This window comes from Rattus norvegicus, chromosome 1 (assembly GCF_021556685.1).
Source record: "Rattus norvegicus strain SHRSP/BbbUtx chromosome 1, alternate assembly SHRSP_T2T, whole genome shotgun sequence".
NCBI lineage: Eukaryota > Metazoa > Chordata > Mammalia > Rodentia > Muridae > Rattus > Rattus norvegicus.
This window is the reverse complement of record NC_141534.1, coordinates 216,292,818-216,309,058: the sequence shown is the minus strand read 5'-3', so window position 1 is coordinate 216,309,058 and position 16,241 is coordinate 216,292,818. Positions and strand designations below refer to the sequence as shown.

General features: G+C 47.7%; 1 protein-coding gene across 1 annotated transcript; it reads left to right on the top strand.

Annotated features, from left to right (window-relative positions):
* The first annotated feature begins 7,091 nt into the window (after positions 1–7,091).
* On the top strand, positions 7,092–16,229 carry Snx15 (sorting nexin 15). The gene is made up of 8 exons (NM_001024752.1): positions 7,092–7,278; positions 11,805–11,840; positions 12,076–12,196; positions 13,480–13,595; positions 13,688–13,835; positions 14,113–14,256; positions 14,860–15,117; positions 15,703–16,229. Exons 1-8 carry the CDS (start codon positions 7,177–7,179, stop codon positions 15,792–15,794), a joined length of 1,017 nt encoding a protein of 338 aa, NP_001019923.1. The 5' UTR covers positions 7,092–7,176; the 3' UTR covers positions 15,795–16,229.
* The last annotated feature ends 12 nt before the right edge of the window (positions 16,230–16,241 follow it).

Here is a 16,241-nt window from a genome sequence, read left to right as displayed (position 1 = left end):
AGAGCAGCAGAGACCTGAAAAAAGCTTGGTTGGGTCCCTAAGGAGGGAACACGGGCCTCAGAATAAAACAGTCCTCAAACAGAAGTGCTGAGGGACTTAAAGGTTCTTCCCTGTCCAGGTTTGCTGGTTTGCATATGCTTGCCCAGGGAATGGCACTATTAAGAGGTGTGGCCTTGGGGTTGGGGATTTAGCTCAGTGGTAGAGCGCTTGCCTAGGAAGCGCAAGGCCCTGGGTTCGGTCCCCAGCTCCGAAAAATAGAACCAAAAAAAAAAAAAAAAAAAAAAAAGAGGTGTGGCCTTGTTGGAGTATGTGTGTCACTGTGGGGATGGACTTAAATACCCTCAACCTAGCAGCCTTCAGATGAAGATATAGAACTCTCAGCTCCTCCAGCACCATGCCTGTCTGGACACTACCATGCTCCCACCTTGATAATCTGGACTGAACCTTGTCCCTGTAAGCCAGCCCCAATTAAATGTCCTTATAAGTTGTCTTGGTCATGGTGTCTGTTCACAGCAGTAAAACCTTAAGACACCAGGCTCAGCTCTCCCAAGATACCTCTCCTTTTTCGCCTCTCCCTGATCTTCCTCAAAAATGTTTTCTTTTAGATGGAGTTCCCCTGTGTAACACAGGTTGGCCATCACCACTCCAAGCACAGCTTTCTTTGTGCTGATTAAATTACATTCCAAGGCATCAAGGAACACACTGTTGTCTCAGGGTCCGGGGAGAGTCACTCAGGAGTGATGGCAGCCAGAACATGGAGAAGGAATTGGTCATAATACAGCCAGAAACCAGCAAACAGCCTTGTTTGGATCGGAGATGTTTTCTTTTAGGTTAGCATGGTGTTCACTGTCCTTAGCCAGAGCAACCTCTGGAAACTCCATCAGTTCCTGTCAAAACCCAGAGGAGGCTTAAGGTTACAGTAAATGGCAGTAAGAACAATGAGCCGCACTGGCTTGTTATTTAAAAAAGCACTGTCCCCAGCCCCTGTGCTGTGCATGCGTGTTAAGTCTCAAGTGTTCAGCTTTATCAGGTGACAGCAGTAGCTGACCCTCTCTCCACTCTTTCAACCCCAGCAAGAATAAAACCCAGGCCCCAGAGACACCCATGGCTCTGTGAAGGCCTTGTTAAGGCTGCCAGAATAGCCTGACTCATCTGGGCTTCTGGCTGGCTGGCAAAAGACAATGTCAGCCCCTGCTATAGATAGGAATCAACCGGTGTCAGGGGCATCATGAGCATTGGGTGAGTGTCAGCTATGATTGTGATTTAAAACAATGGGAGCTTATGCATTCAGACACTGATACAATGGAGTCACCCCAGTCCAAGTGCTCCTGGCGCTCGCTCTCTCTCTCTCTCTCTCTCTCTCTCTCTCTCTCTCTCTCTCTCTCTCTCTCTGTGTGTGTGTGTGTGTGTGTGTGTGTGTGTGTGTGTGTGTAAGCAGGGAGAAGTGAATTAGGCAGAGAGTGGAAAGCAGCAAGGTTATGGTCATTGCAGGACCGAGTAGAGAGCAGGTATTGAGCCCTCACTTCATGGTCAATGGCAGGAAACACAGGACACAAAGTCACCTCTCCCTACTGCTTCTGCTGGCATCTGGTGCTCCTGGAAATCTGTACAGGGCCAGGAACTATACTGCTGCAGATAGAAGAGCTTAGCAAGGCCAAGGAGAAGGAAGGAGAACAGGAAGTGAAGAAGCGAGGCATAATGGTGTGCATCTATAATGCCAGCTACACAGCTTGAGGCCAGCTGGGGCTATGTGAGCTGCTGCCTCAGTGTGTGTGTGTGTGTGTGTGTGTGTGTGTGTGTGTGTGTGTGTTAGCATCTGAATAATACTGTACTTAGGCTCAACCTCAGGGCCTTGTGCATGCTAGACTACTACTCTTTCATCACCAAACCAATAAAAAGAATTAAAAAGGGGTTGGGGATTTAGCTCAGTGGTAGAGCACTTGCCTAGCAAGCGCAAGGCCCTGGGTTCGGTCCCCAGCTCTGAAAAAAAGAAAAAAAAAAGAATTAAAAAGAGGGAGATAGGAAGGGGCTGGAGAGATGGCTCAGTGGTTAAGAGCACTGACTTCCAGAAGTCCTGAGTTCAAGTCCAGCAACTACATGGTGGCTCACAACCATCTATAATGGGTTCTGATGCCCTCTTCTAGTGTGTAGCTACAGTGTACTTATATAAATAAAATAAATCATTTTTAAAAAAGGAAAAAAAAAACATGAAGATATTGGGCCCACATTTTGAGTCCTGGAGATGGAATTCAGGTTGTCAGGCTTGATGGCCAGAACCTTCACCTTCTGAGGCATCTCTCCTTTGGTTTTATTTTGTTGGTTTTGGTACTGTGTATATATGTTTATGGCATTTCGGGGGTTTTTTGTTTGTTTTTGAGACAAGTTTCACCACCTCACAAGGTAATCTTGGCTAGCCTGCAACTCTGTGTAGATCAGCCTGCCTCTGCCTCACAAGTGCTGAGATTAAAGGCTACCACAGCACACCTCTTTCCTCTCCAATTTTCTTTTCTTCTCAGATTTATATTTGTGTGCCTGTGTGCATGGAGGGTGCCGGTCACAGGCAGTAGAGTGAGCTGCCAGACATGGGTGCTGGGTTCTGAACTCTGGTCCTGTAGAGGAGTAGTGAGCGCTCTTTAACCACTGGGTCTTGCTTGTTTCCATCCCCTTGGCAATTCTTTCTGCTCCCAAGACGAGTGGTTAGTGGAACTCATTCTGTTAACACCAGTTACTTGTCTCCAATCAAGTGCTAAGCCAAGAGGGACCATTCACACCCCCAACCCCTTCAAATTCACAGAGTTCCCCAGCCAAGGTCAGCCTGAGGTGTGTGGGCTGGGATGTGTGCCTCTGTGTGTGGGTGTGTGTGTTGGGGTTGGGGAACAGTGCAGCACTGCCTCTGTATCCTGAGCACCAGTGGATGTGCCATCATTAGTGATTTGCCTTGGTCTAATTTTCACAGGGAACATCTGCTCTGTGTTTAACCAAGTCCCTGGGCTTTCCCCACCACCACCACAGCGCTGTGGTGACTTGAATAAGAATGGCCTCCATAGGCTCATGTATTTGAAGACTTAGTAATTAGGGAATGCCATTACTTAAAAGTGAGTAGGAGGTGTGGCCTTGTTGGAGCAAGTGTGTCCCTAAGGGTGAGCTTTGAGGTTTCAAAATCTCATGTCAGGTCCAGTGTCTCTCTTCTTGCTGTCTGTGGGTTCAGATGTAGAACTCTCAACTACCTCTCCAGCACCGTGTCTGCCTTTGTATCTCCATGGTGATAATGGACTAAACCTAAGCAAGTCTCAATTACATGGTGTCTTAGTTAGGGTTTTACTGCTGTGAACAGACACAAAGACCAAGGCAAGTCTTATAAGGACAACATTTAATTGGGGCTGGCTTATAGGCTCAGAGGTTCAGTCCATCATCATCAAGGCGGGAGCATGGCAGCATCCAGGCAGGCATAGTGCAAGGGTTGCCGAGTTCTACATCTTCATCTGAAGGATGCTGGCTGGAGACTGACTTCCATGTAGCTAGAATAAGGGTGTTAAAGCCCACACCCACAATGACACACCTACTCCAACAGGGCCACACCTTCTAATAGTGCCACTCCCTGGGTCAAACATATACAAACCATAATATTTTACTACTACTAGGCTTGTTCAAATACATGAGTCTATGGGGCCAAACCTACCCACAGCATAATAAAAAGGTACGTTTAGTTCACCTTCCAAAGCCCCATAGTCTATTGCAGTCTCAACAATGTTAAAAGTCCAAAGTTCATAGACTCTTCTGAGATTCATCCAATCACTTAACTGTAATCCCCAGAGCAAGACAGGAAACCAGCTGGGCAGACTCCAAACTCTGCACCTCCATGTCTGACGTCAAAGTGGTCTTCAGATCTCCAGCTCCTTTTTCATCTTTGTTGACTGCAACCAACTTTTTTCTCCTGGGCTGGTTCCTCTCCCTGTTAGTAGCTTTCCTCGGCAGATAGGCCCTGGCTATAGCATCTTGGGGACGCCAAGGCAACCTCAGTATTACAGTTTCTTTTTTCAATGTCTGGGATCCACACATGATCTTCTGGGCTCCTCCAAAGGGCTGGCGTCACCTCTCCAGCTCTGCCTTCTGTAGCACTCTGAGCTCAGTGATCCACTCCACTGCCACTGCTGCTCTTAGTGATCATCCCATGGTACTGGCATCTCCAGTACACTGGGGTCTTCTGCTGCAGCTAGACCTCACCAATAGCCCCTCATAGATTCTCTTCATGGTGCCAAGCCTCAACTCCTTTGCATGACCCCTTCAGTCCTGGGCCATCAACTACAACCGAGGATGCACCTTCACCAGTGGTCTTACATGGCCTCTCACAGTGCCCAGCCTCAGCTGTTCATGACCCCTTCATGTCGTCAAGACGAGTACCACCTGGGTGATGCTTACACATCACCAAATGCCTTGGCTATCTCTAGAACCCAGCTTCTTTGTGCTCTCAGAAAATGCTTCCCAGAAGATTTCTTAATCAATGCTAATTTCTTAGCTCCAGCTAACCAGCATCAACTATCCCAGTGGTCCCTTCTGTTTTTCACTCTAAAGCTAGAGACACATGGCCAAAGCTGCCAAGTTTTGCTGCTTGCAGGAGCTGGAACATGACCCCCCCTTGTTCTACTACATTATCACTAGCTTTCTGTTTTCCAACTCCTTCACTGCCTAAGCTTGGCTGTCCTGGATCTTGCTCTGTAAACTGACCTTGAACTCAGAGATCTGCATGCCTGTCTCCACCATGATTCCACCACACTTGGACTTAATCTTTTCTTTACCTAGAAGTTGCTCTGTCCCAGGCTGATCTTGAACTCAGAGATCTGCTTGGTTTATCTTCTAGGATTAAAGGTACATACCACCATTCCTAGAGCAAAATTTAGCTGGGTAGGATCTTGCCCCAAAGACCCACTCCCTTAATCTGCTATCTCCTAGAACACAGGATTCAGCTCCATTTCACTTCTGGGTGCCCCTGGTGTCCTTGAACCATATAGTTTATATTTTTTCTTTCTCAGCTTGCTCTGCTCGTTTACATTGCTCTTCATGAGACTTAACCAGAGAACAAAGTCTATGATGGGCGTTTCTGAGACTTCCCTTGTCAATGCAATTAATACCTTAGCCTCAGGCAGACTCTTCAGACAGGGCAAAAAGTAGTCACATTCTTCACCAAAATACCACAAAAATAATATATAAGCCACATATTGAAATTCTCCACTGAAATCTCTTGGGCCAAGTCCATACAATTCAAATCATTCTTAGTAACAAAGTCTTCCATATTCCTACTATGATTGCCCATTAAGTCCCCATTTAAAGCATTCCACCGCTTTCCAAATCCAAAGTTCCAAAATCCACATTCTTCTAAACAAAAGCATGACCGGGCCTATCACAGAAATACCCCAGTCCCTGGTATCAACTTCTGTCCTGGTTAGGGTTTTACTGCTGAAAACAGACACCATGACTAGGGCAATTCTTATAAAGATAACATTTAATTGGGGCTGGCTTACAGGTTCAGAGGTTCAGAGGTTCAGTCCATTATCATCATGGCAGCATCCAGACAGACATGGTACAAGCAGAGCTGAGAGTTCTGCATTTTCATCTGAAGGCTGCTAGTGGAAGACTGACTTCCAGGCAGCTAGAATGAGGGTCTCAGGTTGGAGAGATGGCTTAGCAGTTAAGAGCACTGACTGCTCTTCCAGAGGTCCTGAATTCAATTCCTAGCAATCACATGGTGGCTCACAACCATCTGTAATGGGGTTCCGATGCCCTCTTCTGGTATGTCTGAAGACAGTGACAATGTACCCACATACATGAAATAAGTAAATCTTAAAAAAAATAGAATGGGGCTGGGGATTTAGCTCAGTGGTAGAGCGCTTACCTAGGAAGCGCAAGGCCCTGGGTTCGGTCCCCAGCTCCGGAAAAAAAAAAAAAAAAAAGAACCAAAAAAAAAAAAATAGAATGAGGGTCTCTAAGCCCACACCCACAGTGACACACCTACTCCAACAGAGCCAAATCTTCTAATAGTGCTACTCTCTGGTCCAAGCATATGCAAACCATAACAAATGGTTTGGGGTCTTTTTGGTTGGTTGGTTTTTGTTTTTTCCCCTCAAAACAGAGATCCACCTAAAAACATGATTCACCACCACAGCCAGATTTCCTCAAATTTTTTAATGGTTCTTTTTTTCACTTTTTTCATTTGAAGATGGGATTTCTGGTGGTGGGGGAATGTGCTGGAATCTATGTTTAGGAATAACACTGTTGATACACCTTCCTCAGCAATTTGGCCTTGCCCTAGTGTTGGGTTTTCACCATACTTGTGTTCTGCCAGCATGCCTCTTGATCTAATCTGTTACAGAAGATACAACGACAAGTACTCCTTTCCATAGAGGAATAAACCAGGTGCATGCAGTCATGGGAGGGAAATGTGATGCTTATCTGTGACCTCAGCATTTGGGAGGTGGAAAATGAAGGATCAAAAATTCAAGGCTAGCCTCAACTACAATAGTGAGTCTGAGGCCAACCTGGGCTACATGAGATCCTCTCAATCTCCCACCTCCCCAAATCTGAAGCAGTTAAGGGGAATTCAAATAGCTGCAAGTGTTGTGATTTCAGAGACTCTGTCACTGTTCAGCATTTTCAGCATCAGAATATGTCAGTTCCCCAGCTATTCTGGCACAGAGATGCAGGGAACTTAACTTGGCTCTGCCAGGCACATTTTGAACACAATGAAAATTGCATGGGTTAGGCCCTATGCCAAGCACCTTAAATTCCAGATACTCAGGAGGCTTCGGTAGGATATTTTAAGCCCAGAAATTGATCCACACAGCAGAGACCATAGCTCAAAATAATTCATAAATAAGAGAATAAGGGAGACGTTTTGGAGGTCTGTAAGGTGAGCTTAATCACATGCCACAATGCCAGCTGGTAAATCCTCTCCTAAACAACCAATCCTTAATCTCTACCTACAACTCCGCTTTACCAATGACCTAGAACTTGTCAGACACTCCCTTAGCCACGCCCCCAAGCCAAGAACGGCTGTGTCACTTGTGACTGGTCCCTAGGCCTGAAGAAGGGCGCAGGCCGGATCCTGGCGGTGGCAGCAGGCTCAACACGCGGAGCGGGGGCGACGTGCAGTAGGAGGAGCCGGCGGCCAGCTCCGCTGTCATGTCGCGCCGGGCGAAGAAGGATGACTTCCTGCGACACTACACAGTTTCGGACCCCAGGACCCACCCCAAGGGTTACACCGAGTACAAAGTAACTGCTCAGGTGAGGTGGGACCCAGCGGGGAACATTACCCTTTTAAGCAGTTCGGGACCCGTGCTGTACCTTAAAGGTAAGGAGCTCCGGGGAGGTCGCGGTTTGGCCTACACAAATGGATTTCCCCTTTAAGAGGAGTCTGAGGCAGAAGACTTAAGGAGCCTCACCGCCTGGGGCGGGGCTAAGGGTCATTTTTAAACTCCGGAGCAGTGCTCTGCGCCCAGCCAGGCACCCCCCCCCCCCCCCGCCCTGTTGATGATGGTGTCTAGATGCGGTCTACGAATTTCTCAAAGAAAAAAAATTCCGGATTAACTCAATATTCCTCTTTAATCTCTTAGAGTAACTTTTGGTAATTTTTCCTGCTTGATACGTAAACACACACACACACACACCCGCCTTTTTATTTATTTATTTTTTTCTTTTTCTGAGACAACCCTGGCTGTCCTGAACTCACTATGTAAACTAGACTGGTCCTGAAGTCACCGAGACCCGCCTGCAACTGCTGCCTGAGTGCTGGGATTAAAGGCTTGCACCATCATGTCCGACTAAAAAAGCTCTTTAAAAAATTTATATATAGGGGTTGGGGATTTAGCTCAGTGGTATAGCAAGCGCAAGGCCTGGGTTCGGTCCCCAGCTCCGAAAAAAAGAAAAGAAAAAATATATATATATATATATAATGTATTTTATACATTTATTATATATACAGTATACAATATTTGTGTGGTTTTAAAAACGTAATTCAAAAAGACTGCTCTTCACAGATAAGGAAGTCAAGGTGGAATTGGTGTCTAACAATAAAACTTAAAATGAGCTTGTAGAAACATCAGCAGGAAAGAATGCTTTTAGAATTTTACCCATGGGTGCGTAACTATGGAGGGTCTACAGCAGAAGAAATCGGGTTGCTGCCTGAAGGCTGACTATACGTTTTCTTATACTTAAATTTTTTTCAACTAGGCAACTGTTTGATTAGTGCTCTTGTCAACTGTTAAAAGGAAGCAAACACGTAAAAATCGCTCCCAAATCAATGTAAGCCAGAATTTTAGATACCTCAAGAGTGTGGGTATGCCCAATGCCTTGCTTTTTTCCAATGCCAAAAAAATACAAATATAGTAATTGTCTCTAGGAAGATGGCCAGAGGGTAGAAAGGATGAAAAAACATTCATAACCCTTTCTTATATGTCTTCCTGTGAGCATTTTAGACCTAGTCACATGCCTTACACATGCTTACAGTTTTTCCTTTTTTTCAGTGCTAGGGTTGAACTCAGGGCCTCCCACATACTAGAAGTGCTTCTTTCTTTTCTTCTTCTTCTTCTTCTTCTTCTTCTTCTTCTTCTTCTTCTTCTTCTTCTTCTTCTTCTTCTTCTTCTTCTTCTCTTCCTCCTCTTCCTCCTCCTCTTCTTCTTCCTCCTCCTCCTCCTCCTCTTTTTCTTCTCTCTCTCTCTCTCTCTCTCTCTCTCTCTCTCTCTTTCTCTCTCTTTCTCTCTCTCTCTCACCTGACACAGCATCCAATGGGATGATCCTTTTACTTTATAGATTTATTTACTTAATTTTGTTTTCTTTTTTTCCGAGACATGGTTTTTCTGTTAGCCCTGGTTGTCCTGGAACTTGTGCTATAGATCAAACTCGAACTCACAGAGCTCCACCTGCCTCTACCTCCCCAGTGCAGCCTCCCTAGGGATTAAAAGTGTGTGCCACCCCACCTGGCTTATTTACTTAAAAATTAAAATGTAGTTGGTTTAAAAAAAAAAAAAAACAGGGGTTGGGGATTTAGCTCAGTGGTAGAGCACTTGCCTAGCATGCGCAAGGCCCTGGGTTCGGTCCCCAGCTCCGAAAAAAAAAAAAAAAGAAAAACAAAACAAAACAAAACAAGGGGTTGGGAATTTAGCTCAGTGGTAGAGCGCTTGCCTAGCAAGTGCAAGCCCTGGGTTCGGTCCCCAGCTCTGAAAAAAAGAAAAGAAAAAACAACAACAACAACAAAAACAAAACAAAGAGGGGTTGGGGATTTAGCTCAGTGGTAGAGCGCTTGCCTAGGAAGCGCAAGGCCCTGGGTTCAGTCCCCAGCTCCGAAAAAAAAGAACCAAAAAAAAAAAAAAAAAACCAAACATGCATGTTTTATCTGCATGTATCAGTGCGCTATCCATGCAATACCCAAGGAGGCCAGCAGAGGGCGGTAGATCCCTATGGATTGGAATTATAGGCCACTGTGTGCCTTCCTGTTGGTGCTGGGAATAGAACTTCTGTCCTCTAGAAAGCAGCCAGTGTTCTTAACCTCTGAGTCATCAATCTAGTCCAGATTTATTTACTTTTATTTTAATGAATGTTTTGTCTGTACTTATGTATATGCACCAATACAAGCCTCATAGGCTCGGAGGTTAGAAAAACATTGAATTGCCTGGGATTGGACTTTTTTAGAAATTATTTCTATCTGCCATCTGCATGCCGAGAACCAAACCTGGGTCCTCAGCCACAGCAGTGAGTGCTTCTAACTGCTGAATCATCACTGTAGTGCCCCCCCCCCCATTTGTTTGTGTGTATCACAACTGTGCTTGTATGCCTGTGGAGGTCAGAGGAAGGTACAACAGATCTGATGCCCTGCAGCTGGAATTACAAAAGGTTGTGAGCCACACAATGTGGGTGCTGTTCTGGGCACTGAACTATAGTCCTTGGAAGGTCAGGACACGCTCTTAACTACTGGGCCACCTCTCCGGTCCGGTCCCCATCCTCGCTTTTAAATGGGCATCTTGATCCTGTGTGATTTGCTGAGATCTAGTAGAAAAAGGAAAGGATGTTTTTGAAAACTGTTGTTAGGGCTGGAGAGATGGCTCAGTGGTTAAGAGTACTAACTGCTCTTCCAGAGGTCCTGAGTTCAATTCCCAGCAACCACATGGTGGCTCACAACCATCTGTAAAGAGATCTGATGCCCTCTTCTGGTGTGTCTGAAGACAGCTACAGTCATATACATTAAATAAATAAATCTTTAAAAAAAAAAAAGAAAGAAAACTGTTGTTAATGATTCTAAACTGTACAACCTTACTGTAAAACTTCTATAACATAATAGCAAAAACTAAGGGTTACTTCTGTCTACAGCCAATTCTGTTTTCCCAGAGTGCCCAACCCAGTGCTGGCTTGCTCCTGTCTTCATGGGTAGGCGAGCTCATAGCTCCTCTCCTAAGGAAGAATTGGATCCTGGGACAGACTCTCACTTTTTTTTTTTTTTAAATGTCTTGGTGGTTTAAGATTTATTTCTTTATTATCTATAAGTACACTGTAGCTGTCTTCAGACACTCCAGAAGAGGGCATCAGATCTCATCACAGGTGATTGTGAGCCACCATGTGGTTGCTGGGATTTGAACTCAGGTTCTCTAGAAGGACAGTCAGTGCTCTTAACCGCTGTGCCATCTCTCCAGCCCCAGACTCTCACTTTTTAGAATGATTTTTTCATTTCTATTTTCTGTGCACTGGTGTTTTCCCTGCATTTATGTCAGTATGAGGTTGTTGGACCCTCTGGAACTAGAGTTACAGTTGTGACCTTGTGGGTACTGAGAACCAAACCTGGGTCCCCTGGAAGAACAGTCAGTGCTCTTAACTGCTGGGCCAACTCTCCAGCCCCTGGACTCTCATTTCTTGGGAAGTGTAGTTTTTTGCTTTCTGAATACCAGGCCGTGGCCCTAGGAAGGAGTTGGGCTAAAAGTTGAAAGCCAAGCCTGGTGGCACATGTCTTTACTCCCAACCACTTAACGTAGAAGCAGCCAGATCTCTGTGACGTTGAAGTCAACCTAACCATCAAAGCAAGTTCTAGGTCTGCCAGGGCTACATAGAGAAGCCTTGTCACCCCTCAAAAAAAAAAAAAAGCCAATTTAAAAAAATAATAAAGTTAGGCTGGAGAGATGGCTCAGTGGTTAAGAGCACTAGCTGCTTTTCTAGAGGTCCTGAGTTCAATTCCCAACAACCACATGGTAGCTTGGCTCAAAAAACACAAAACATCTACTGGCATGTAAGTATACACACAGACAGCACTCCTAGATTTAAAAAAAATACATAAATAAAACATTTTAAAAGGTTTAAAATAATAACAATAATAATGTTGAGTGGGGGGCTATCTAGACAGGTATTCAGGACCCTCACTTTTTCCAGATGAAGATACAGCTATACAAGGAGATGAGGATGTACCTCAACGGCAGAAGGCTAGCCCAGATCTCAAGAAGTCCTGAGCTCAATCCTTAGTACCAAAAATAAATACTAAAATAGTTTAATTTAGTAGTGCAGGCTCTAATCCCAGCACTCGGGAGGCAGGGGTAGAAGGATTTGGAGTACAAGGCCATCCTCTGCTACATGGTCAGTTTGAGGCCATCTTGGGCTACATGAAACTCTGTGTGCAAAAACCCAAAAGAGAACTTGGTCAAAACCTTAAATCCAGGACCATTTACTCCAGCAGGCACTTTCTTCTGAGGGACACTGGAGGCCCTCGGCTTTTAAGGGTAGCATAGGGCTGCATGCCAGGCTCTCGTCTCACCCTCTTGCCTTTCCTTTCTCAGTTCATCTCAAAGAAGGACCCGGAGGACATCAAAGAGGTAAGACTCCTGGGAAAGGGGGACCGTTCCCATATACACACACTGAATCCGTAAGGGAGTAGCTGGTAACTGTAAGGACCTGCCTTCTTCCATGGCTGGTGCTGGAGAGGGTATGTGCAGTCCTTCTCAGGAGAGGGTGTGTGCAGTCCTTCTCAGTCTCGAGCGAACATAGACTGAGCACGGAAGGCCGCTTTCCGCACCTGCTGGTCCACGTCAGTTCTCCCCTGCCTCCTAGGTAGTAGTCTGGAAGCGATACAGTGACTTCCGTAAGCTCCACGGGGACTTGGCCTACACTCACCGCAACCTCTTCCGTCGCCTAGAGGAGTTTCCGGCTTTCCCCCGTGCTCAGGTGTTTGGTGAGTATTGACTCTGAACCCCTGCCCCAGTGTGCAGGTAGATTTAGGCAAAGGGGAACTGGTCTCATGGGGGCTGTGTGACCCTGTACCCTGAATAGACATCTTTGGAAACCTGGATGGGCCTTCTGAGATGGTCTCATTGAATGTGGGGAAACTGAGGCTCAGAGCAGCCTACCCCTTGTTATGTTGGGCTATGAACAGTCCCAGCAAATGAGGCTCATCACGGAGAAAGGCCTGTGTCCGAGCGTCAGTCGTTCTCCCTTGCAGCAACACAGACGATGTATTGGTTACTATAGAAAAGACGCTTATGTTGGCATATGGCTCTGGTCCAAGGTTCAGAGGCCACATCTGCTGATGGCTCTGTTGCTGGCAGAGCCCCAAGGTGGCAGGGAGCATGGCACAGAGAGAGTCAAGGAAGACATAAGTGACAGAACCGAGCTAGTTTTTATAACAGAGAACCCAGGAGTCCATTAATCCATTATGACAGGAGTTCCCAGAGTCATGTGTTGCTGGCAGTCACCTGGGCTAATGCGACCACCGTGGATCGCAGGGTGAGGGGCAGGCTGTGCCCCAGCACAGCACTAGGGCAGAGCTGGACTAGACTACATGGAGCTTCGCATCTGTTGTTGGCTAGGTTTGGGTTTTGTTTTTTCCATTTCCTAGCCTTGAACCTCTGATGATCCTTCTGCCACAGCCTTCCAAGCATGGGCTAACAGGGGTGAGCTCCACCTTGCCCAGCCGTGAAATAGCGTCTTGCTCTGTGACCTTGGGCAAGTCACCTCCTTCTCTGTGCTTTACTTCCCTCCTGATCACATCCAAGCCCTAAACCGCCCTCTGGTCAGACATGATAGCCCACACCTGCAATCTCAGCACACAGAAGGCAGAGGCAGACGCATCTCCATGAGTTTGAGGTCTTCACAGCAAGTTCAGAAGCCACCAGTTACATAATGAGACATTGGAGACAGAGACAGAGACAGAGAGAAAACATGGGAACACAGAGAGCGAGGGAACAGAAGGAGGGTGTTGCGGGAAGAAAGAGGCCAGACGGAGCTTTCTTATTTCCCTGTCTCTGGCGTGATACCTTGAGAACAGGAGCTGGTTTCCTCAGGAACCCAGAGCCAGCAGGAAGGGGTCATTGCACATCTGGAGGAGGAGCTGGGAAAGACTATGGGGACATGGGGATGATGGCCAGTAGCCTGCTCAGCACATATAGGCAGAACCAGGACATGTGGGGTGAACCAGAAGCCTGTGACACTGCTGGCCTCCTGCCCTGTGGTCTGCAGGTCGGTTTGAAGCTTCTGTGATTGAGGAACGGCGCAAGGGTGCAGAGGACCTGCTGCGCTTCACGGTGCCCATCCCTGCACTCAACAACAGCCCTCAGCTCAAGGAGTTTTTCCGGGTGAGTCTGCCTGCTCTCCCCCTCCCAGGTACAGCTCCCCTCCCTCCCAGCTACATTACTTATCCCTCCTTGCTGGACTTTGTCTCCTGCAGGGCGGAGAGGTGACTCGGCCTTCTGAGGTGTCCAGGGACTTGCAAATCCTGCCGCCCCCTCTCATTCCCACACCACCTTCTGATGAGGCCCGGCTACTCCAGCCACTGCCTGCAGAAAGGAGAGGCCAGGAGGAGTTGGAGGTGCCAGGTATATCAGAGTCAGGGAAGGAATGAGTCCTCCTCGAGAATCTCGGGGAAAAGCATAGGGGTGGGCAGTTCTACCATCCCCAGGAGGACCTCTGCATGGGTCATTTTCTTTTCTGAGCTTCAGTTTGTCGTCTATCAAATAAGGTTTAGCAACCTGATTGTGGCTCTGTCAATGCCCATGGCTGCTGCAAGGGTTAATCAAGATGGAGATTCTGTTTTGAAAGCTGAGAAACAGAAAGTGCAGTGCAGGCATCAGTGTCCCTGTGGTCTCTCCCCAGTGGATCCCCTCCCATCCAGCCCTGCCCAGGAGGCCTTGGACCTTCTCTTCTGCTGTGACAGCACTGAAGAAGCTTCCAGCTCCCCAGCTCGAGGTCCCCTCTCTGAGGCCGAACTTGCCCTTTTCGACCCTTACTCCAAAGAGGGTAAGACGCAGGTGTGGGGTAGAGGACGTGGGGCGTGGCGCGTGAAGGGAGAACCTCCACGGCTGTGAGGAGCTCTGTGAGGAGCTCTGTTATGAGAGATTGGAGCTGAGTCCTCCTCTCTGAGCAAACTCCAGGTAGCACATCACCATAGGGTCCTATGGCTCACGGACCTGCTGTGGCTGGCCTTGGTGGTGCGCACCCTGAGTCCCAGCACTTGAGAGGCAGAAGCAGAAAGACCAGCGGTTCAAGGCAGTAGAGCAGCAGAATGGCGGCTCAGAGGGTCAAAGCCCTGCTTGTGAGCCTGGTAGCCAGGTCCCATGCCCAGGTGGTCCCATGCCCAGGTTCTACCATAGATGATAAACCAACCCCAAATCCTGCCCTCCAGCCATGGCCTGCTCCCACCTGCACGCACGCACGCACGCAGCAATAACCTCTGAACCCTTTACCAACCTCCTGCTGCTTCCTTCTGCTCAAGTCAGTCCAGGATGTCCAGCCTCTTCCCCTCCAGTGGGACAGGTTGGTGTTCTGTTGACGCCTGGGGTGGGCAACAGCCCTGGGAAAGAGAAGGCCAGTCTGCTCTGACTCCTCCCTGTTTTATTACAGAAAGTACAGGCCCCAGCCCTACCCACACAAGTGAGCTGGCAGCCATGGAGGTACAGTCCAAAAGGCTGGACCAGGAGCCCTGGGAGCCAGGAGGACGGGAGGAGGAAGAGGCTGAGGATGGAGACCCTGCCCCGGCTTACCTTGGCCAGGCCACAGAGCTCATCACTCAAGCCCTGAGGAATGAAAAGGCTGGTGCATATGCTGCTGCTCTCCAAGGCTACCAAGAAGGGGTGCACATCTTGCTTCAGGGCGTCTCAGGTGGGTAGGACAGTACGGAGGGAAAGCAGAAGGCAAAGGGCTGGGGGGGTGGGGGGATTTGCCTCGCAAGCATTGAGAACTGAACTAGAGTGCCCAGAGCCCACACAAAGTGCTGTGCAACAGCAGAGTCAGGAAATCAAGTGTTCCAGTGACAAGATGGGAGGCAGGGACAGGAGAATCCCCAGAAACTTGTGGGCTGCTGATCCTGGCATAGGCTGCAGAGAACAACAAAGAGACCTCTTCTCAGACACGGTCTGGGAAGACCTACACTAAAGCTGTCTGTTGACCCTCATCTCAGACATGGTGAAGGTCTGGGGAGACGTACACTAAGGCCGTCCGCTGACCCTCACATGCTCGTCACACACATATGACATATTCTAAAGAAAGAAAGCAACTATGATCCTGTTTCCCACAGGTCAACTGGAAACGTTGGGCAGAACTTTCCCTTAATTTTTTTAATAGCCTCATAAAATGGGGCAAAGACACTAGGACCCAGGGAGGGAAAACACACACACACACACACACACACACACACACATTGTGACCAGGGGTTCTGAATGTAGTTGGGCCATCTGCTTTCTACAGGTGACCCATCCCCCACCCGTCGGGAAGGTGTGAAGAAGAAGGCAGCTGAGTACCTGAAGCGGGCAGAGACCCTTCACGCACACTTGCCCTGATGGGGTGGACCCTTCCTGGGACGTCAGCTCCAGCACTGCCAGCCTCCTCCATGCCTCTCCTTGCTTCCTGCTCTTGTGACCCTAGGGGCCATGTCTCCGTTAACTGGATCTTGTGACCCTAGGAGCCATATCTGTGTTAACTGGGTCAAGTGTGAAAAAAGCAGACTTCTCAGCTCTGACCTGCCTGCCTCCTTGGAATCAGACTTGAACTTCTGGTCCTGCTTATCTGTTTTATGTGAGTGGCATCTGGGCCACTTATCTGTCAGTTCACACATCTAGAGCCAGGGTCTGTAGCCAGACCTGGCCTACTGCCTTTTTGTGTAAGGCCCTCGATGGTCTTCTTTTTTTTTTAATGGTTGGAAGAAAAAAGATTCTTTGACTAGTGAAAAATTTATAAAATTTAAATACATGTGAATAAAACACATCTGAACACAACCAGATCCGTTT

What these genes read in the sequence shown, in the direction of transcription:
- Snx15 (NM_001024752.1), top strand. Translation starts at nt 7,177, where the DNA reads ATGTCGCGCCGGGCGAAGAAGGATGACTTCCTGCGACACTACACAGTT. An exon ending in ACCCGGAGGACATCAAAGAG is followed by an intron (nt 11,841 to 12,075) that starts GTAAGACTCCTG and finishes CCTGCCTCCTAG; the next exon opens with GTAGTAGTCTGGAAGCGATA. An exon ending in CGACCCTTACTCCAAAGAGG is followed by an intron (nt 14,257 to 14,859) that starts GTAAGACGCAGG and finishes GTTTTATTACAG; the next exon opens with AAAGTACAGGCCCCAGCCCT.